Consider the following 23945-nt stretch of genomic DNA (forward strand, 5'->3'; position numbering starts at 1 on the left):
ATGTTGTATATAATATAGTAATACACCCTTGAATCAGTCGGCTTAACTAATCATGAAGCACTTACTGAAAGGAGTTTACTTAAGACACGCGAGCTTACCGATAACAGAGGACAAATTTCCGTGACATGGGATGGGCGTGGCCAGGAAAAGGCTATCATACATACTGCCAACAGTGCCACGTCCGATAATGAAATAGATACAAACGATATACGACCGCATCGTCTGCTGAAGAGACTGTCAATTTTCAAGTGTACTGGCTTCCCTTTTACAATGTAACACGCGTACATGACCATTTCTCACAAACAGTAAACCCACATTTCTAAGGCCACTTCATTTTGTACCGTATGAAAGCACACCTGTAGTCATTTTCTCAGGCTGATGTAACGTAAATGCCCTTTAATCCGATCATGCTCTTTATGCGGCTAGATCTTCGACTTTCTGGCTCGTTGGTGGCCGGATTAGTGGGATTCAGCACTGCATACAGCGCGTGAGTAAAACTTCCAGCCTCGGTAGACCAAGGTTTCTATATACGGAGTTTAAAGCAGAACACGTGGACATAATACTTCCTAGACAGCTTGGAGCCCATCACGATGGTGGTCGATGGGCTCCTGGTCCTAGCTGTGTCCTAACAAATAGCAGTCACATACACACAATTTCATTGCGCAAGAACGAGTAGAGACGCGAGAAGGCTGTAAAAATGGGAGGAAACTTAACAAAGCTCATATGCCAGGGTTTTCGCGTTTGAACGAGCGCAAGTAGCGACGCCACTTTCCTTCCCACCTTCCTTTGCGTGCCAGTTTGTGTAATTAAAGTGACAGTCTGGGTACGAGGCAGCTGTTTTTCCTTATCACCATTATTGCCAAGGTTAGACTGGCTACTATTTCTGAACTATGGGTAAACTTATTCCGTAAGTTAATTACCCCTTATCCTTATAATTATTTTCGCTATTTATACTTAATCCCTAGAATTATTTTGCCAATTTGGCCTTATCCCTAAAAACACTAACAAAGCCTCATCTTACGAAAGCATGCGATCATGTTTAAGGTGTCTACACTCGCCCGATCATGTTTTTAGTGTCTACACTCGTTCGATCATGTTTTTAGTGTCTACACTCGCTCGATCATGTTTTGTGTCTACACTCGCCGCTCGATCATGTTTAAAGTGTCTACACTCGTTCATCACGTTAAGTAGAACGATTTAGCGACCAAGCGTCACGAAATGACACAAGAACGTAGTTTTTTTGAACAGGAAACCACATGAAGGCCGAAGTTCTAAAAGCATCAAGTACATTCCTTCAAACGTCACGGTAACCGTTGCGGAATAGCGAAATTATAAGGTTTCGTATGGGAGAAAAACTTTTCCTACTTGAAGGCCAAATTAAGAGTGTTTTTTGAATAAAAATAACCATCCTGAACTCCTTTGCGTCGCTATTTGTATCTTGTGTCCTATTTGAGTCGATTGGAAGGAGTTTTAGTCCCACTGCTTTTAGTCTTCAGTAAGAGTTTTGCTCCCATACAAAACCTTATAATTCACTCCGGTGACGCTCAAATTGCCGTATGCCGGTGATTGTAGCATTACAAAGATCAGCATAAACGCTTGAAGAGCTTGGGCTTCCTGTGAGGAAACTAATTTGAGCTAAATATTTTCATGACGTACAAAGACGCCGAAAACAAAGTCCTTAATTATTCTGGGGGAAACTAAAGTTTTAGCTTTGTTTTCTCTGCTGTTTGTAATTTACGAAGGAAAAGAAGAGAACAGATACAAACCTGCAAATGTTGCGGATTACGCTGAAAGCCGCGACAACACGACGACAACATTCCTGAAGTCTTTTTCGGATTTTAGCCGATAATTTTAGATCTGTGCATGCCGTCGTAAGGGCGTGAGGTTGTCTTAAATCTCCTTAATACGAAAACATTGACCTGATAATATTTACATTCACCGAAATTGGCTAGGAACCGATACTTTAAAAAATAATAAAACGTTGGTTTAGAAAATAATGTTATTCGAGATCTTGAAGTTCAGAACGAACGTTAAAATTAACATGAGAAGAAGTTATCCGTTGCTTTTGACAAAGACCCAGCTATCTTAAACTGTATTTCACGTAGTGCGCGCAAAGAACGAAAAGATTTCAAAGTAAGGTTACGAGAAGTGTTTTGACTGTGCTGAAAAATGAGGATAATCAAAAATAATCCAAGCTTCCTGCTTTGTCATTTCAGCCATCAGCACTTCTCTTTCCGTTCTTGCTTTCCTTTTTTTTAATATGTTTATTTACACCTATAAAAACGTACAAATATATTTAAGTAATCTTTGTGAGGATTGCTAAATCTGTGTGGAGCCGACTAACCCTCGTCGAATAAGTTGTTACCCGTGAGTGACAGTCAGTTGTTGTAAAAGATCATCTGCTAGCTGCTGTTTTGAACGTTTATCCCCGACCGATGCGGGACACAGCAAATATGCAAGTAGTGGCTTGAGCTAGTCACTGATCGATATTTAATAGTAGATAAAGTAGGGCTGTACAAACAGATAACCTGGGCGTGGTTTCCGTTGGGGAGCGCCCGAGAGAGGTTCAAAGCAGCTCTCGTTCGCGAGAAGCTTCGACGAGAGCGCACCAAAACATCAATCACGCTAAGTTCACAACCGACTACTGTGGCCCAGGGAGCTTTTCTGCGCCCTGTTTTAGCTCAATAGCTGATGGTGATTTGAAAAACAGAGGCCAAACTAACAGAATACTAAAAAACTGTCCATTTATTGATCAATTTGTACTTAACACAGATAGGTCGGTTTAATTACCGGGTTATTTATAGCATAATTATTTACTTGATCATTTTTTTTTCTAACCAACCTCATTTTCTCTTGTTCTTATTCTAATGCAATTAAAAAACTATTTAGCGTGATTAACACGATCATTTTCAAAACAAATATATATTTCCTCCATATTGTTTCTTTGTTTATTTCCTTCAATACTTTCTTTTATCGGTTAAATGACGATTCCAAAATATATCCAGTTTTTGCCTTCTAAAATTAACGTGTAATTTAATATATTTTTACTGTTATTTTATCGATGTTCTATCATTGAGGGAAAATCATCCCTAATCCTGATCAAAAAAGTCACTAATATGAACCAATTAAAGAGTTCAATAAATGCTACATGGAAGCAAGCAAATAACCTTTACCCCTTTGGAGAGAAATTATAAAACGCTGAAAATTGTAAAAAAAACAATGCAGTTTGAAAAACTTTACAGTTAAAGTATTAAAGCATGGCGGGATAACTACAAAATCTGGAAACAAGTTTGACTGTGGTGGGAGGAGGATAAAAAACAAAACATTAAACAAAAATCTCAGTAGGACACAAACAACACGAACTATTGCTAAAGAAGCTGGGCCAAGGGAGATCACCCTTTCCGTAGTTCAAATTAGACGACCAATATCCTCTTTCAAATAAGAACGTACCAGTGTGAACGCGATCCTCTGATTTAAAGGAGAACCTGACCTGATCTGACTACACTTTGCTAAGCTAGTTTAAGCTCCCACAGCTCCACTGAGCCAATCTGTGATTGTATTTTCGTATTTCTTGAGCCAGTCGATGTTTGCCTGTGTGCGCTCGATGGCCTGGTTACGAGCATTCTCGCTTGTTCCGGCTTCAGAACGTTCGAAAAAGGCCTTCATCTGCAAACATACGAACAGTTATTTCATAAGTCCAGCAACTCTTATTGTGTCTTGATAGTAGCAGGCAAGTTTTGTCGTCATTCTTTAAACTCTTATTGTATTTCAACGCAGCTGGTTCTGGCGCTAGTCTACTGACTAAGCTGAGCAGACACCTCGATTTGTTCAGCTACTGGTAATTGTCAATGTTTGAAACACGACGGTTAATTAATTTGTCTTTCAATTTTGGTTTCATTTCATAGGTGAACACGAAACAAACAAATACGGACACAAAACTGACACGGTTGGGCGGGAATAGACACCCGCTGTTCAAACCTTAAACGGGCGTAATGGAATGACTTCAACAACAAACTCTCGCATGTTCGGACCCGGGTATCTAGGTCTGAGCGGGGCCTCAGTAACTAGACTCGCGAAGACCCAACAAAGTGCGCGTCCGTTTTGACGCCCTCTTTCGACGCATCCAGTTTCTTTCTTTCTCTTTTCTTTTCTTTTAGATTTCTCGGTACCACACGTATCCGATGAAAATGGCTGCAGAAAACGGAACTTTTCTAAAACGATGGCCTTTGAATTCGACCTCACGACGAAAACCTCCGTTTTCAGGTGTCAACACGAAAACACGAAAACGGCCTTTTTCAAAAATGTCCACTTTGAGAGGCGTTTCCGGTTTTCAAACATTTGCCTTTCCAGTGATCATTAGGGAGTTTAAGAAGCTACTGCGGCGACGGCAACGAGAACGTCACAAAACAATAGGATTTAATGAAATAAACAATGGCCCTGCACGTGCGTTTTAAATTTTGGTACATTTCTTCGCCGTCCTCGGCCAAACATGTAAATGACCAAATTCAAGGTTTTGTGGAGGACGTGAGCACATAACGTTAAATTTTTCATTGTCTATCTCACCTTGAACGCCGTTCCCACCAGTTCTGTTACTGGATAGTTCAACCACAATTTACAAGTTGAACGAATTGGGATTATCGTGAAGTAGTACAGGTAACGCGAAATTATATTTTTAAGCGACGTTTTCGTTGGCGTTGCCGTTGTGGTTTCTTAAAGTCCCTATTGTCATGGGATACATGCGGACGGGAGGCAAAAACGGAAGAAAAATCTTTTGCGTTTTCAAACGAAAACGGATACCCGTGGACGGGGCTTGAGAAGATAAGAGAAAGACAAACCTGTTTCAGATCAGCCTCGGTACTAAACCGAGTCACACCGGTGGTCAGACTTGTCAGACGGAAGGTACTGGTGCTAAACCTGTGGTGCCGGAATAATAGAGAGATTTAGAGCAAGCGGCAAACGTGAGAATCGCGTTTATATATTGCGTTGAAATAATTAGTACCTGGATGAGAATAATGCAAAATAATTCTGGTCTTTGGTGCTAACGTAAAACTACTCAATTTTACTGAGAAACTGAAAACAGCGAGCGCTAAATGAAGGATTCACATGGTCACGTGATCATTTCAGCCGTTTACCGTAAACGCAATTCTAAATCTATTGAATAACAAACAGACGCGTACATTAAACACGGGAGTATGCTATGCTACCGGAATAATATTACAAAGAAGGGATTAATATAGGTTCATTTGTTTTGTTTTTGTGGCTACATGGAGGATTTACCTTGGATAAATATAGACTATGGCTATGGTCTCCTTAGGAGTGGGGGTAGGGGAGAGGGGGCGGAAGAGCTTTCTCGCCCAGGTTAGCCTCACCTTGGTACAGAGGTAGCTTATCACCAGAAATAATAAGCCTACAAGGTCCGTGAAACAGATCTTAACCTTTACAATACTGTTTCAGAAATTCCTCTCGGGACTGCGGTGTTTGAAAGAACGCGAATGCGTACTAGCTATCAGTCCTATCAGGTATTTAACAATTGTTCCACGAGCGCGCGTTGGATATGAGATGATAGATAGCCAAAGAGAGTTGGCTATAATCAACTCATATCCAACAATCGCAAGTGGAATAATTGTTTTATTAAAAACAATCAAGAAATATTGCTAGATCGTGCTGATTTTCGCTTTTCAAGAATAACCAGACGACCATTTATTCGTCGCCATTTCTCGGCCATGGTATCATGGCTTATATACCATGGCCGCCAAGCCAATCAAATCCCTCGAATTGCATTATACAATGATCCAGTTTTTAATTATCTCTAATATTCGCGGGGGAGCGCAAAAATGTCAGTTAAGGGTCCCCGAAGGTCAGTCAGTTACGCCAACAAATCTATGACGTAATTAGCGCCAAAAGTGAGTAAGCGGAAAAGAACGCCGGGATACCACGCTGCACAGACAAAAGTGTACTAACAACAAGAACGAAACTACCGCGCACGATTTTTATATACATGATCACATGCGACGTACAAAATACACAACCTGGAGAAGCTTTGAGGATACTGAAAACACTGGCAACAAACTGATAATAAAACTACTTACATGTTAAACAAAGCATCCCAGTTGTTTTGGACGAAATTCCAGGCCAGATACTTCCCAACAGGATTGGAAGCGACATATCTGATTACGCTAACAGCATCCTGGGAACGGATCTTGGACGAGTCAAGGGAATACCCCAGATATCTGGTAAAAATTATACCACCACTTACGTTATTTTATATTCCAAGTAATCAGTGAACAAAGGCTAATCAAGGGTTTAACTTGAAATGAAAACCTCACAACGTTTTGTACGCTGTTGTGTTTTCCTGCACTGTTATATTGACTTGCTCCGTTATTCTTCATCATCCGTGAGTTTTTACACCGAGGTCAAGCCCTAATTGCTGAGTTAGATGTTCTAAGCTTGAACGATCACTATACGGCAATTTAAGGACGGTACCTCCTAACACAAGGGCATTTTTAGCGGTTCATGGCTATGCGGGTAAAACAGACCTTAGCAAGGGTTATGGGAATCCTATTCGTATCGTTCTAAGGCCCAATCACCACTAAGACGTTATCAAAAGTGTCCGTTTTCATCTCGGCGGAAACGAAGAACAATGTTCTCATCCACACTAGCGTTTTCGTATAGTTTTCATCTGTCCACACTAAAACGCTTGAACACACGATGAAAACAACGGGGATCTAGGATTGCGCATGTGTTAACTCCACAAGACCATCTGCCATCTTGGATAGATGCTCCGATTTGGACTGGAACCGATGGCATGTGACGCTTTTTACGTCACCGTTTTCACCTGTCCACACTAGAAACGAAGGGTTTTAGCGTGGAAGATAGGCGAAAAACGAATAAGAAATTATGCGTTTTCAAACGAAAACGCATTAGTGTGGATGGAGCCTAAGTCACCCAAGAGCGATTGAGCATGCGTTCTTACGTGTTTAGGATCCAGGGCTCGCGCGACCCACCCAGTGCGTACATCATCTTACTCTTTTCAGACGCATCTGTAGTGTTGAGGAACTTGTTGAAGAACCACTGCCACTCCTCCAAACCAGTGTTGGCAATCCCATAATAATAGACCTGCGTGCGCAAATCCACGTCTATTTCTGACCTGTTTTATAAACAAGACAACCCGAGAAGTTGGAACAAGACAAACTGGAAAGTTGGCATCCCAGGAAAACTGTTGTTTAAATTGATGGCAAACAAAAGTTGATGTGCTGCACAAACTACACATAAATTCTCCCTTACTCATTTCAATTCCACATAATAGCTTACTTTTAACAATTTGGCGTTTCATCAATTAAAGCCTCTGTACCACATTAGGGCATTTTAAAGCCTGTTTTCGTTTTACCCGAGAATTTGCTAAATAAGTGTAGTAATACTAATGTCCTTTTTCATGCGTCCATACTAAAGAGGGTTTTGGCTTTCAAACGCATAGTTTGAACGCCTTTCTCTCGTCATCCACAAGGAAAAGATTAGGACCCTGCGGAGTTGGGATCGATCTAGACTGGGCCCCCATCCACTGCACCCACCCAACTTGATTTTATGTCGTCAAGCTTTGCACTTTTCCTGATGAGTTTCTCAGCGTGTTTCATTGATCAACAGGTCAAACAGAATCCATTTAATGGCGTATTTCCATTTTTTTTCGCGTTTTGAAACTCAAGCAAGGTCCTCGGGAACTCTACGCTGGGGCAAGTGTTTCTGTTTCACCCGCTAATGATTGCAAACATTAATGCCTTCTTCAGGGGAAATGCATTGATTTCACTTTGAGGATTTCGTTTAGTATACGATGGTGTGAACTGATGGGAAAATAATCAAGGTATGCGTTTTCAACAACCCTAACTGACATGAGGAGTTGAACTCCGAGCTACCGAGAAACAGACCACGCTAGCGGTGAGAGAGCGTGGCCCCTGGACCTCCGCATTACACTGAGTCCGGCGCCCTAACCGCTCGGCTACGCTGGCGCTGTGTGAACGGAAGGAGAAAGTATAAGGCCTGATTCAAACAAACAACTGCATGGAGGATAGACTGAACCAAAGGGAATGAATAACAACACGCTTACACTTGTCCGCTTTTCCATTCTTTAAACATCTTAGTTGCATTTCCCAAGGCGTCCGGGTCTCCTGAACTACAGGCAGCACTAAGAATAGAACTTCTCAGGTATCTGATGGGTACAAAGACACTCATGTTAGACCTTCGAATTATTTCTGATAAAAATTTACTTCTAAATAAGGTAGGTATGTAGCATGAAGCAACTATGAGTATTGCTACTACCCACCCCCCCCCCCCTAACAAAACATAGAGGCGGTATGGTTTCAGGGGATGAATGCAGTTCATGAAGGTTAAAGTATATATAATTATACTCACTTTTCGATATGTGTAACATCCTTGTCATTCTTCCATCCCAGCTTATCTGCAAGCGCCTTCACTTTGCTTCTTATAAATTTCTATCCAAAATTTTAAAAAAATATCTTAAGCCTCGGAAGAAAATGGGTGCAAGCGACGATTTGGTTTGAGTTTCCATGTTTTCGTAAGTTTTATATTCGTGTTTATGCGCTGATCAAAATCGATCAGTCGGGATTCATGGGTTTGAATCCCACCAAGGTCAAAGATTTTTTCTTTACCTTGTATGCACCGCCCAGGGTAATTCTTAGTAGGTTTCCATCAAGCACTTAAATTTACACTGCATTGCAGTTATACACAACTTAAATTGTTGCGAGAGGAAAGCGACAAAATTTTCAATTAACTTCCCTGTTTGCATAGAACCAGTCTGGTTGTCAGATTTAAGGTCATTTGATCTCTCTCTCCTCTGCTCCCTCTGACAGTCCAATAAAAACCTTAACAAAAACAAACAAACCGATTCCAACCTGAAAGTAGCCATTTCCACGTCTGTCACTTAAAATGTCGTCCAGGAAGCCTAAGCTGTTTAACGCTGTCCTCCACGGAACGTACTTGGTTTCTTTTTCCAGGTACTGCAGTGTGCCCAGGGCAATTGTGTACTTTAGATATCCGGCTCTGGTGTACATGAAAGTGAAATGAAGGAAATCAAATGAAAACTTTATTAATTTGTCAAAGCTTCTAACGTACCAGAATGTTCGCTAATTGGGGTCAAAATCATCTTTTGAGTTTAACTTGTAACAGTTTGTTCATGAATTTATAAGAGTATAGTTTGAAAACATTGTAATTTAAGTTATATTATTGAGGTAGTTAGCACGGCTCGCAGGAATCTTGACCATTTTTGTCAATGATTGTGATAACATCATCACCACATCATCATCATCATCATCATCATCATCATCATCATCATCATCATCATCATCATCATCATCATCATCATCATCATCATCATCATCATCATCACCATCACCATCATCAACATTTGAATATGTGTGACTGTGTTGGCTATGTTTTGTCATCAAATTTTGATCACAAAACATAGTCAGGCTTTTGTTTTTCACATCCATCTGTCAAAGGGTTTTCATTACTTGGCCTACAACAAAATGTTAAATTACCGTACGCGTGATAAAGGTAGTTAATAGACATTTAGGAGAAAGGAGAGACTTAACTTCTCAAAATCTACATGTTTGCACTGTTCAATTGAAATTTAAAAGACATACCTTGCCAAGTTGAATGAATCATCGATTAAACTTGACCTGTCCTCGGCAGTGAAAACCTAAGACAAGAATGTTAAATAAATAATAAATAAATAAATAAATAACTTTAATAGTAACATCCTCGTGAGGTTTTTCAGGAACTATTTACAAACTATTTCCAATTTATAAAAGCAAAAATGACAATAAAAACTCGAAATCACAATTTATGCTGGTATTTTACTAAAATTCAAAGCTTATGAAGGAAATGTCTGCCTCAATAGTGTGTCTTTCAGGGTGCGTTTGAAAGATGCCAATGAGGCACTTTGCCTAAGTTCATTATGCAAGTTATTCCATATGTAGGCCCCTCTATAGGAAAATGTGCGCTGGCCTGTAGCCGTTCTGTATAGCGGAATCTGCAGAGAGTTCCGTGTACGAGTGTTACGAGTATGTATATTTGAGCGCTTGGTAAACTTGCTCGTTAAGTATTGAGGCGCAAGATCGTTCTGACATTTAAAGGTCAAAACGGAGTCTCTATAGAATAATTGTTCTTTAACAGGAAGCCAGTTTAGCTCTCGAAGCAAATATCACGAGCTACTGCAAAAAGAATTGCATGTGCAAGAAGAATATGGGTACACCTCATGAAATTGGAAAATTCTTGGAAACTCATGAGTGCACCTCACCACTTTAACTCTATTTATCCTTTTACAGCAGGGTTAATTCTCTGATTCACCATTGTGGAGATGCCGCCAAGAGTCGGCTACCGGCTAATTTGACTGTCTGAAAGAGATCTTATCACCGGCTGAAATTCCAACAGTACATGAATACTTGAGGCTATAATTTCAAAGGTTCACAGTCCAAAGTTTAATGAGCCTGCTGAGTTTTTTCTTAGCTGTATACCTGCCATTGCATGTGTCACTAGTGCTGTGCAGTGCAACATTCATTGCAACATTTACTCTAATGTTGGACAGGATCAATGTGGGAATTAAAAAAGAAATTAAAATTTATATAATGACAAATATAGATTATGGAATTCTTTAAGGAAGCGCGTGCTTACAAAACTGCATATTTGAAGAAAAGTGTTAACCAAATAAGTCTGAAGGGCTGACAAATACATGTATAACGTGCGCTGAGACTTGATGCTGCCAAGAGCATCCATATGCCTCCTATACAGGGTATTTAGGTTTGCACCACCCCCCACCCCTCCCCGCCTCTGCCCACCCTTTGGGTAACTCATCATACATGTACATTCCTTTAAACTTGGCTTGGCAGAATTTCAAAATAATGATCTTCCTTGGGGTTCTGGCTGTTTTCTTGAACTGCATGATAGATACTGTAGTTAACCTTACCAACAACACAACACCTTATAATTTGTGCTAAATTGTCAAATGACCCCAATATGTAATAATGTCAATAAATAACTTTAGGCATTTTTCAAAGGTTTTTAACTTCTTGGACTACGAACTTGCCAAAAAAGAATAATTGATTCAATACTAACTGTGTGGTCAGTGTTGAGTTGCTTGATGAGTGCATTCCAGTTGTCATCATCGTATTGAACTCTGTAGTATCCCACTTGTTTAAAATTCCCTTTTATCCATTTATCCACTGGCCACGTAAACTCAACTAAGGAATGAAAACATTTATGTTCACTAGCTGGTTTATGGTTAAACAACTGACTGACTGAGTGAATGGTGGATTGATTGATTGAGCAGCAGTTTGACATCTGATCTGATTCATTAAAATGATTTGTAATGATGAAAAATTAAGCATATCTGATTAGCTATTATTAACTTGTAATATTTAACTGACTGACAGACTGATGAATTGACTAACTGTCCCAGACATGCAGACAGATTGACTAATTAATTCCAAGGCTGGTCGGTTGATTAATTGAATTGAATAAGTGATTGATTGATTCACTGATTTGCTGTTTGAGAGGTGGGCAGATATCTGATTGATTGATTGACTGGTTGATGGATTCAGCGACAGGTGGATGACTCCTTGATTAGTTGATTGATTGATTATTCAATTTCAATCAAACTGCAGTTTTCCCTACAAACCTTGATTTGTTGAGATGTTCATCCAGGTTGTTTCAGGTTCTTGAGGGGAACCTTCAAACACATATGTTAGTGGAACGTACCACTTGTAACTGTAACAACAAACAAACAAATAAAAATCAATTGACAATGAACTGGCTTGATCTAGAATTATATAACACCATCCATAAACAGTACAGTTAACTCTCATTATTGCAGAGGCCCTCTGGGACTGCAAGTTTGTGTCCTTAATAGCGGGAATTTATTTCAGTCAAACATCTGTAATTTAGTTTTGCCGGGATTTAACTGCTGTCCATATTAAAGGTATGTCTGTAATAGCGAGGTGTCGCAAGGCGAGAGTTGTAGTTAGAGATTTAAAAACAAACAGGTTTGAAGTGATATGAGAAAATAATCTTTCTAAATCAGAGGTAAGACCACAGCTTAACTGGCCTTCCTTACACTGTTAGTAGCAAAGTACTAACAGTTCTAAGTGTTTCATTGGCATGTACAGCCTTCAATTCTAAAGTTTATAACAACTTCTGGGAGATCATTGACGTACCAATGATAAATACAAGAGGCCCCAAGACATTCCCCTGACAGACCCCATAAATTATGAAATTGACTGAGGGTCTGAGAAGACATCTTTTTAACTGTTGCAGTTTGAGTTGTTCGCATTTAAGTACAAACTTAGAAATACAAAGGACACACGTAAAGCGGAATCTCACTTGAAAGGTGAAGACTCTTTAACCACAGCATTAGGATCCAGCAGGAAATGCTTCTGTGTGGCTGTGGCTTTGTCTGAATTGCTGACGCGTTTGATTGTCACCACAGGAAATCCCATTTGAAGTGTCCATGTGTCCATGATCGTTTTAACGTCCATCTCTGCTTTCTGGTGATTAGGGTTAACAAATATACATGTATAGTTAAAAAAAAAAACAAAAAAACATTTGCTGAAACTTGACACACATTCAACCCAAGGCTCCTGAAAGAGATAGGCTCCCAGAGGGAGTTGGTTACTCAAGTAGGTTGAAGGGTGTGACATAATCAAGGCCTCTAAATTTGGACCCAACAATGATAATGATACCCTGCTCTATAAATAGGTAACTTTCTTAAAAAATTATACAGTGTTGTAGAACTTTTACTTAATTTCAGAACCCAGTATTAGAAAAGTTACCACTTTAGTTTTTTTGGGTCAGATAGGTTTTGCGATTGTCTAGATTAATTCTTACTTGTGCTGTTTATCTATGTCAAGGAATACAAAATGTATTTACCTCTCCTAAGGCATTCCAAAGGTCTTTGGTTTCAGCATTGCCAAATGCATACTTCTGCAAATAATACTGTTCAAAAACACAAGCAATCAATCCTGCATATTAAATTGTTATTAATAATATTATTTTTATTAATTAATATTATTGTGGTAACTTGCTTTGCAGGTCAATACAGCAAATACTGCAAAATTGTGCTTACACTCAGCCCTTCCTTGAACTTTTCCTTGCCAACAAAACCTTCAAGCATTCGAATGATAGATGACCCCTGAAAATAAGGTACCATCATCATCATCATTTATTTGCCTTACTAAAACAAAGAAACATTCAATTTACAAGTCAAGGTAATGGCAAAGAGACCTCAATAAACCACCAGGCTTATAAGAGAGGCCACCTTGGCTGTCATTAACAAATTGAAAATATGGTGCTGCGTTAGTGTGGCTTGGTCAATTCATGATTTTAGAGATAAAAAGTGCAACATTTTTTCCTTAAAGGTAAAAAAACTAGAAGAACATTTAAGTAATTGATTTTGGCAGAGAGTTCCAGATTTTTGGACCTTGGTAAAGGACTGTAAATTGCTTAAGATTTGTGCAACAAGAATGTGATAGATAGTAGTTGGCTGTTCTGGTGCCATAATTATGCACTTGGCTACTTGTTAAAAACAAATTCAGAAACATTAGAGGTTATTAATTGATTTTGATAATAAAACATAAATTTGGCTATTTGAAATGAATTAACAGGAAAATGTCTAAGATACTGGCAATTAAAATACTTAATAGTGCCTTTGACTTGATTTAAGGTTTGAATGTGAACAAAGAGGCAAACATTGAGAAGGTGAAATAAGGAAAAAGAAAGCAAATGAATAAGAATTCAAGGAATTATGAAGTGCCCAGCAAGAAAAAAACGAGAGAGAAAGAAAAAAAGAGAGCAATAAGTGAAAGGAAGCTTAAGATCCCTTGAAATAAATATTTTACCTTGCTGTAGGAGATCCTATCAAATAACTGTTTGATTTTCTTTGGGTGGTCAACTTCAACTGAGATGGGATGAGAACTTGCTAAAGAATCCAATGGGAAAACATTCTGAAGATCGGAAAGGAGGAATTGTTCCATCTGCAAGGAAATCATGCCACAATAATAATCACGTTTAACAGACGTCCTGAGTTGTTGGCTGTAGCAGATCATAAGCAATCCTGGTGCATTACTAGCCTGGTTCAAGTACAATGTTTAAGTTATTTGTGATTTTTTCTCAAACAAACATGATATTTAATTTATATCCTTCCACGGTAATAATTAATTTTATTTAATGCATGCACTCTCTAGATTTTCAGATCTCTAAGATGCAGCCAACACATGACACCATTTAAATTTCTTAGCACAAGACCTCATATTGTTTGTCTAGGATTGCCCATTGTAGAGCAGAAAAATGGACCATCAATGCCATTTTGCCAGCTACCCTGAAATAAAGTTGTCTTACTAGTGTATACACCCATCACAACAGGTGTACACCATTGTCTTTACTTCACACTGTGTGACATGTCATGACCTGTTGTTCTGAGGATAGACTGAACTCTTCTTGTTCAGGTGAAAAGGTACAAAGGTGCAAAGGGTCAGTGTTCACTGCTTTATGTACACAGTATTCTGATGACAGTTAACAATGTGAGCTCACCATTTCCCAGTCTGGATGAGTGTAGTTTACTCCAAGGTACTCCACAAAACTAGCAAACCCTTCATTCAGCCACAAGTCATTCCACCACTTGGGAGAAACAATGTTTCCATACCACTATGATACAAACACAACATGCATAATCAAATGATGATTATAATGAAATATGCTTAACAATTATTCCACGAGCGCGCGTTGGATATGAGATGATAGATAGCCAACGAGGCGCGTAGCGCCGAGTTGGCTATAATCATCTCATATCCAACAAGCGCAAGTGGAATAATTGTTTTATTAAAAACAATCAAGAAATATTGCTAGATCTAACTGATTTCGCTGTGAGAAAAGAACCAGCAGACAATTTAATGGCCGCCATTTCTTGGCTATGGTATAATTGCTCATATACCATGGCCGCTCAGCCAATCAAATCCCTTGAATTGCATTATACAATGATCCAGTTTTTAATAAAAATAATTATACAATCTTGAAACTTACATTGTAGTTGCAATAAGACAGTCAAAAGGGTCAAAATTCAAATCCTCCCCATTCACCAGTTGCTACTACAGTCGAACCTGTATATAACGGCCACCCTCGGGACTTGAGGAACTGGCCGCTTAATACAGGTGGCCGCTTAATACAGGATCACTAAAAATACTCACTGGGCGTTGTCTAATGTCAATATTAATGGAGTATCATACAAAAACAGTTCTTGCAAGGAAACAATAGGACAATCAACACTCTTTCAAGCGACCAATACTTCAAACAAAGTTCGGTGCCAACTTGTAACTTAACGGTATAATATACGTAACATTGTGTAAAAGTACTATGCAATAAATTGTCCTCTACTCTTCTATGGTATACAGTGCTCTATTTCTATGGCTTACAGTTCACAACAAAATATCTCATTCAGTCATTTCACAGTTGTTACGCTCAATGCTCAATGTCACATGGCTGAAGAACAAGCTAATTAAAGAGGAATTTCTTGCTAAAGAGTGAACCATATTCAAAACAAATTTCTTTTAGCGTTCGTGATATGGTACTGTACTTCAGCACATTGTGGACCTAGTATCAGCTTACAGTAGCTTTGTACAAGTTTATAAGTGATGCTGGATCGCATTTTAAACACAATAAAATACCGCATAAAATAACATATGGCTTAGTTTTTACTCAAGGGTGGCCGCTTAATACAGGTAAAAATAACAAAGAAAGACAAACATAGGACTGCTACAGGGTGGCCGCGGTCGCTTAATAGAGGTGGCCGCCTAATACAGGTAACAAATGCAGCCTTTATATGAGCGAACAATCGGGACTTTGAAAACTGGCCACTTAATAGACGGTGGCCGTTTAATACAGGGCCGTTATATACAGGTTCGACTGTAACAGTACTAAATTGCCTGCATGTAAGTCCTGCATATTTTGGGACAGATGATGTTTCCTATTGTAGATGATAATGATGTTGTACACCATTCTTCTCAAATCATCATAGCTGTAGTTAACTCATTACTGTTAAGAGGAAACTACTACTAACACTTATCTAGTTTGGACATGAAATTAAATGAAATGGCCTGACACTCAAGTCAAACACTCTGAAAACTGTTGGTTTTTCATACTTTTAGAAAGTGAGTGAGGGGTAGGAGAGGAGATCCTATTTTGTGTTGCACTAGTACTCTTGTATCGATCATCATCATGTTTTCAACAGGAATGTTCAGCCATTTTCTCTCTCTTTTCTGGGGAGGGGGGGAGGGGGGTTCTTTGGTTCACCTTGTCCCCTCCTTCCTGTCCCTCCCTTCCGTTCCCTTCATACCTGGTGAGCTAATTCATGAGAAACCACAGTAGCAACTCTTTGCCTATTGCTCTCAGAGGACACGCCCTCATTGAACAGTAATGCCGTCTCACGATAAGTGATAAGTCCCCAGTTTTCCATGGCTCCAGATGAAAAATCAGGGATGGCAATCATATCTGAATTGATAAATAAATTGTATTAATTTATTTATAATGATGAGATCTCACTGAGCAGAAGGAAGACAGCAAAAATAGCAAATAATTAATTTGCATAATGTGCGTAGTCGGGAAATTAACATGGAGCATGCTTCACAGATCAGTGCTTGCAAATCATCTTACAGAGGAATAAATGTAAAAAATGTACATCTCCATTTAACAGACCATATCTAAGTTGCTTTGAACCTCCTTTTGAAAGCGAGGCTAAGTGCAAAGTTTTTGTCATAAAAATTAGTTTTCATTCATATGCAAACAAAACTTATTTTCATATGAAAAGTTTTGCACTTAGCCTCGCTTTCATAGTGAGGTTCACAGCAACTCGGAAATGGCCTATTTTATTTAGTTGGTAAAGTCTAGTGGACATCACACCAACTCATTAAAAGGAACCGACGGAGTGTATAAAATATACAGAATAAAGTATTGAAAAAAAAGAATGGGAAATTAAATAAATAAATAAATAAACAAACGAATGCCAGGGATTAATTATTTTAACTAACTCATCTTGAAGCTTATCTCTAAAAATCTCTAAAGAGCTGCTCTTGACTAAATTTTTGGGAAGGCTACATCGTTAAGTCTGAAAGTCCACCAAGGAATGATGACTTGAAACAAACATTCTTAGTAGCATTATTGACATGTAATTGGCTAAATCTATAGTTACTGCTCCGACCTGTGCATTCAGAAACCTCTAGGTAGAGGGACAAAGAAAGCAGTTTACATAAGTATCCACCACAACTCATCTTGTACAATACCTCTGTCAATAATATCACATATTCCAATATACAATGTATAAACATTTACAATTGTTACATTACATGTTTGAAGTGCACTGAATCCACTCACCTTGCTTAGGAAGAGGATAACCCAGGTTATAGTATTGTTCATAGTAGGTGATGATGTCCTTGCCAACACCCAAGGCATATTTAGTTTGGTCTACTTGTGCAGGGGTGGTCCATACTCTGAGCTGTAAATAAATATCAATAATAAAACCAATAGACAAAAGTAATAAAAGCTTAATTTAAAGTGCTTGATTCATAAGCCAAGTGTACATGATGGTGATAGGTGCATATAACTCTGCTTTCTGTAGCGATAACCAGGAACTCGTATTTATTTACAGTCATAAAATTTTATCCCTGCTCCTCCTAGATTGTATGCCAAACCATTTATACATAACTAAGCTGCATCCCTCAATCAAGCAGGTTGAGATTATAGGTGCCTACACTACACCTGGATAGTAATTAATAATAATCAATAACTTGTATTGTGCCTTTAAACATGGAATGATCAAAGACACATTAGCATGAAAACTAAATAAAAGTATAATAAATTAAAGTTATACTTGGCATCAAAAGCTAATTTAAAAAGACAACTTATTAATTTAGTGAGGATTTAAAATGCTCTTGAAAGTGATCTAGGTTTCTGTATCACAAGAGGTAAAGCATTCCACAGTGTGGTTTGAGCCATGCGCCGTAGCAGCAAAAGACCAATTCACCAAAGGATTGCAACATTTGATGGAGGAGACACTTTGGAGTAAAGCAGCTGGTCAAAATGGATAAAATGGGACAGAGAACATGCACCAAATAAATCAGTGACATTTTCATCTAAAGCCCAACACTGCAACCTCTATGCATACACCTACCGCACCCCTAAATAAGCAGACAATAAGATGTAAAAACTCCACACTCTTGAAACAGTCACCTTGAGTTAAGAAGTTAATCAAACTGATCATCCTGCTTCATGCGGTGTACCAGGAAACTAGAAACCCAGAAAGGGGAAGACAGAGGTGGTAAATACTCCTTATATTTTGTGTTAATAAAACCAGAGTCTATAGTATGGGCTAGGTGTATGACCCAGGTTTACCTTTGATCACAAAGACCACACAAAGGGACCTCAACCAACAACTAAGGTAACTTTAGTTAATTACTATGAAACAAATGTTTGGTTTATCAACGGGGTTGATAACTAAAGGCAAATTGACCACTGTAAAGAGATTCAATTTAGCACTCCAGTCTCCTTACGGTGGACAATTTACCTTTAGTTATCTACTCTGTTTTCACTTACTGTAATGTTATTATGCATTCCAGTTGTCGCATTTGTGTACTTAAAGTCACAGACAATGAATGCCAGCAAATACGTTGGCATGGGAACAGACTTCATAAAATATGAAGCTACCCTTCCATTGGACAAAGGCTGCTTTTTAGCCACTGGCATATTTGACAGCGCAGTGTAGTCTGGTTCATGTACAATCACAGTGGAAAATGTTGCTTTCATGGCTGGTTCATCAAAGCAGGGAAGGGCTTTCCTTGCATCTGTTGGTTCGAATTTTGTAGTTGCAAGACGTCTGAATAAAAACCAATTTTAAAAACAATATGATGAATTAAAGGAAAAATGTCTACAATAACTACTATAGCAGAAAAGTATAAGAGGCTTAAGTTTATAGATTTTGTAAGTATAAATAAATATACACTCGACTGAAAAAACATTAACAGGTCAAAGGTATATTTTAAAGCCATGAACAATAAGACTGACAGCTTTCTGGGTAGTATTTGACCTATGAGCTTATTTGCATTATTCTTGTTAGAAAATAACTTACAGCACTTTAAGGCTTTAAGGTAAATTTACTTTCAATAGTATATGTTAGATCATTTTCAGTGACTGAACGGATGTTCTTTAGCAATCAAATAACAAATTATTATAAAACCAAATCTAAGTATATAATTCTTTATGAAAAGTGATTCTCCATTTACTTCAAGCTACACTGTATGTTATACATACAGTGTAGTTTAAAAGAAGATGAAAAACATCAACAACTATTGTTAAGTTAAAGCTGTTTTGAGAATGGTCATAAAATTCCTAAAACTATTAATAACATCTTAAAAAGTAGACTGAAATGTCAGCCGTCTCCTCCCCCTAACCCACAGGGGGCGTGGAAGAGAGAGACGTCTGATCTTTCTCTCCCGCGCCCCCTGTGGGTTGGGGGGTGGAGACGGCTGGCATTTTAGACTACTTAAAAGGTTATTTTATATTGTAAAATTTTATTTTAATTTTTTTTTCTTATTAAGAGTCAGACCAGGGGACATTTGAACACAACCCAACGTACGGAAAAAGTTGGCGGCTGTACATTTTACCACAATACCTTGCAAACCTAACACAGGCAATAGGCACACAGAAAGCCATTTTTTTGCAGATTTCATCCCCGCACTAACAACATTTTGTATGCTACATTTGAAGATTTTAGAACATTTCTGTCCATTTTTATGAGCAATTGTAGGGTTTTTGTATACCTTTTTTTAAAATTTATTTATTTATTTATTTAATTTATATTGTTTTTATAATGCTAAGAATCATGGGTAAATCTTGTCGGTGTGGTACACTGTGCTACCCGAGGTGGGGACTTTTTAGTACTTTTGACATAAAATGTTAGCCCTGGGGTGTGTCATTTGACGAAAATGTTCTCCAAAACGACAAATCCCTATGTCCTGCCTCCCCTCCCCCCCCACCCCTTGACATTGATAGGTGCATAAGGTCTTGGCCTTTTTATCCCATGGGACTCATTGTGAAGTAAGAAAGCGACATGGGGATCTTTCTGTTGCAATCTAGTCTGGTATATATACAGGTATGTCTGCAGCATAATTATTGCTTTAAGCCTTGGCATAAGAGCCTGTAAACCTCACCGCTGAAGTAAAACAAAGAAAACAAAACCCTAAAAACAATTGTCACCATGTCACCATTGTCACCATGCTGATGTAGAAAAACAAAATAAAATTTATTAGGTAAAAATCGTTCTCTGGTTAAAAATTTTAAAACATAAGCTTTCGGCTATCAGTCTATAGCCTTTAACGAATTAAGAAATGTAGCGCGTAAACGGAAATATATACAAAAAGGGTGCTAAAATTTGGGAATAAAAAGAAGTGTGATAAAAGCTAAAAGATAAAAATGGAATTGAGGGCTAATTACAGTAAAATGGAGTATTGCCTAGGCAACGGCTTAGAGTTATTATCCGTGTCGACAGTTTTTGCTGTGTGCCAGGATTCTAATGCTTTTTCGAACGCGGTAATCGCCCTTGTCGATAACACAAGCATTGTCAAAATCGATGCAATGATTGTTTTTCCAAGCATGGTTGGCAACGTTAGATCCACTAGAAAAATTCTTCAAATTCCGTTTATGTTCCTTTTTGTGTGTTTGGAAACATCTTCCAGTTTCACCGATGTAGTTCCAAGAACAGTCTTTACATGGAATTTTGTAAACAACATTGCACTGAAGATCCGAGGGTTGTCTGAACTTTGGAGACGGGAATTCTTGTTGAAGGGTTTTTAGTGGTTTGTTGACAACACGGATATCATTTTTGCGGAGTAATCTCGTGAGGGGCTCAGTTAGGCCGCTGATGTAGGGGAGGCATGCAAAACCTTGGTACGTACTAGATGGATCAACCCATTTGAAGAACATAGAAACCAATTCTTCTGGTGGAGGAACTGTAGATGGGGGTGTCCCACCAAGGATTTGGAAACGATACGTTGACGACAGCTTTGTTGTTATCAAGAAGGACGCGGTTTCTCCGTTCCACGACACCCTTAACGCCTGTGATCCCAAAATTTCCTTCACAATTGAACATGAAAAGAACGGTCAAATTGCCTTCCTAGACACCTTGGTTACCAGAAGAAATGGAGTTGCCGTCATTGATATATTTCGTAAGCCAACCCATACAGACCGTTACGTGGATTTTTCTTCTCATCATGCAAAAGAACACAAAATCAGCACGGCCTCGACCCTCCTGTTCCGGGCATCCAACCTCCCTAGCAGCCTTGAAGGAAAAACTCGTGAAACCAACCATGTCAGGGCTGCATTAGAAGCCAACGGTTACCCATCAGCTGTTATCTCTAACATTCTCAATAAGAAGCCACCCCCATCTACAGTTCCTCCACCAGAAGAATTGGTTTCTATGTTCTTCAAATGGGTTGATCCATCTAGTACGTACCAAGGTTTTGCATGCCTCCCCTACATCAGCGGCCTAACTGAGCCCCTCATGAGATTACTCCGCAAAAATGATATCCGTGTTGTCAACAAACCACTAAAAACCCTCCAACAAGAATTCCCGTCTCCAAAGTTCAGACAACCCTCGGATCTTCAGTGCAATGTTGTGTACAAAATTCCATGTAAAGACTGTTCTTGGAACTACATCGGTGAAACCGGAAGATGTTTCCAAACACGCAAAAAGGAACATAAACGGAATTTGAAGAATTTTTCTAGTGGATCTAACGTTGCCAACCATGCTTGGAAAAACAATCATTGCATCGATTTTGACAATGCTTGTGTTATCGACAAGGGCGATTACCGCGTTCGAAAAAGCATTAGAATCCTGGCACACAGCAAAAACTGTCGACACGGATAATAACTCTAAGCCGTTGCCTAGGCAATACTCCATTTTACTGTAATTAGCCCTCAATTCCATTTTTATCTTTTAGCTTTTATCACACTTCTTTTATTCCCAAATTTTAGCACCCTTTTTGTATATATTTCCGTTTACGCGCTACATTTCTAAATTCGTTAAAGGCTATAGACTGATAGCCGAAAGCTTATGTTTTAAAATTTTTAACCAGAGAACGATTTTTACCTAATATGTCTTATCCTGGTTACAAAATAAAATTTGTTCACAAAGTTTGCATAAAAATGGAGTTAACTCCCAGAAAAGAAAAATCTTATTGTTCTTATGCATCAGTCAATTCCAGCTGTGCCCATCCCCCCCCCCGGGCAATAGTGGCGCATTTTCCCACACTGTCCATCCCGGGGGTCGGGCATTAGCCTTCTAACCAATTACCCCGGGGCATTTGACCATCTCACTTTTTTCACCCTACAGCATTGTCGCTTTCTTAATGACAAATTCAACGGCAAATACAGTAAGTTTCTTACTGAATGCGTCCAGATAGGACATAAAATGGGACGCTAGAGCTGTAGAATGACCTATTTTTGCACTAACTACGGGAAACAAGACCCAGCTAGGACTTAATTTTGTCTGAATTAGCTTAGATTTTACTGAAAGTAAGACGAGAAACGAAGAAAATAAAACATTTTTGACATGTTTGAGCCACCACCCCGGGGCATTTGAACAACTATTTTGTCCCGGCGGTGGGGCATTTGCCAGTTTATTTTCAAAACATCCTAATTCCCGGGGGTCGGCCCGGGGGGGGATGGGCGCTGTTGGAATTGACTGATGCATTATCCACCAACATGGCCGCCATGACGTCACGTGCAAACCATCAATACAGGGAAGGAAAACAATAACCCTATAACAGGTAAACCCTAATTATTAGAACCGGGTCTGTTAGCTTATCATATTGAAATTCCTTGGTGCAAAAAACAATATGAGAGCTCACCTCTTTTCGCCCTTTTCATTCGTGTAGGTGCTAATGTACAATCCATTCAGCTGGCTGGAAAACCTCGATTTATAAGCCATGTTCAGCACGTACTTTCCAATTTCAAGGTCGTTCTCCAGTTCGAAAACAAAGAAATCGTTTTTCAGGTATTCGAATGTCCTCTTCAGCGCCAATTCTTCACCCGGAGTTGCAGTATCAGGTTTCGCATCCGCAGCAAGGTTGTAAACTTTAGCTCTGGTCACATTCATGTCGTTGATGTGAATCAAAATATGCTTCATGTAGTCTGACTTTGCGGTGACATCGATCAGAATGGAGACATTTCCCTGAAATGTGTTCTGCTCCAAGTACGGGTCTAAATAGAAATCATAGTGTATGGGCCGAATATTTTGTGGTAATCGGATTTTGTACCACGGCTCTGGGCCTGTAGGTTCGGTGGGGGTGACCGTCCCTCCAGGCATCTGCGTGCCGCTTACTCCAGCTTCCCTCTTATCCCTTTCAACTTCGTCGAGCGCATCTTTTCTTGCCTTCCTCGCGCTCAGAACGCCCGACAATACACCAACAAAGATGATAACCACAATCACAATAACAACCAGCACGATCGCTTTTGTTCGTGTGATTACAAACACCTGCCCTGATTCCTTCTTTTCATCTAAACTATCGTTGTCATCGTCCATTGGAATTTTTTCGGCCATGTTCTTTCCTTAGAAGACTTCTGATGACTGTGCGTACAGCAACAAGGACCGACCCACTTTGCACGAGCGCTTTCGTCCGGAACAATGAGGAAGAAACCTGATACTCGCTCCCCAGTTGCGAAACACACAATATGACCCCGGAAGACAAACAACCGGTTGTCCGTAAATAGCCTTCCTGACCAATCAGAGGAAGAAATTCCAAAAGAGCGGGAAAACACAATCTAAGATACATGGGAATTGTCTGGTTTCCATATAAACGTTGGAACAAACATACAAGGTCAAATTCTTCAGTTGTCTTAGC

General features: G+C 39.1%; 1 protein-coding gene and 1 pseudogene across 1 annotated transcript; one reads left to right on the forward strand and one right to left on the reverse strand.

Moving 5' to 3' along the window:
* Positions 1–2964: 2964 nt before the first annotated feature.
* LOC146475056 (aminopeptidase A-like) lies at positions 2965–23770 on the reverse strand. Its single transcript, XM_085116724.1, has 19 exons — positions 22953–23770; positions 18643–18922; positions 17425–17545; positions 16391–16545; positions 14593–14706; positions 13902–14036; positions 13130–13195; positions 12934–12999; positions 12388–12551; positions 11687–11775; positions 11125–11249; positions 9654–9709; positions 8904–9051; positions 8404–8483; positions 8099–8200; positions 6974–7147; positions 6090–6230; positions 4836–4914; positions 2965–3666 (listed from the first exon to the last, which is right to left on the reverse strand). The coding sequence occupies exons 1-19, from the start codon at positions 23642–23644 to the stop codon at positions 3520–3522; spliced, it is 2934 nt and encodes a 977-aa protein (XP_084972850.1). The 5' UTR covers positions 23645–23770; the 3' UTR covers positions 2965–3519.
* On the forward strand, positions 20518–22013 carry LOC146475057 (uncharacterized; annotated as a pseudogene).
* Positions 23771–23945: the final 175 nt, after the last annotated feature.

This window comes from Pavona decussata, unplaced genomic scaffold, assembly GCF_977016875.1.
Source record: "Pavona decussata unplaced genomic scaffold, jaPavDecu1.1 SCAFFOLD_87, whole genome shotgun sequence".
Lineage (NCBI taxonomy): Eukaryota > Metazoa > Cnidaria > Anthozoa > Scleractinia > Agariciidae > Pavona > Pavona decussata.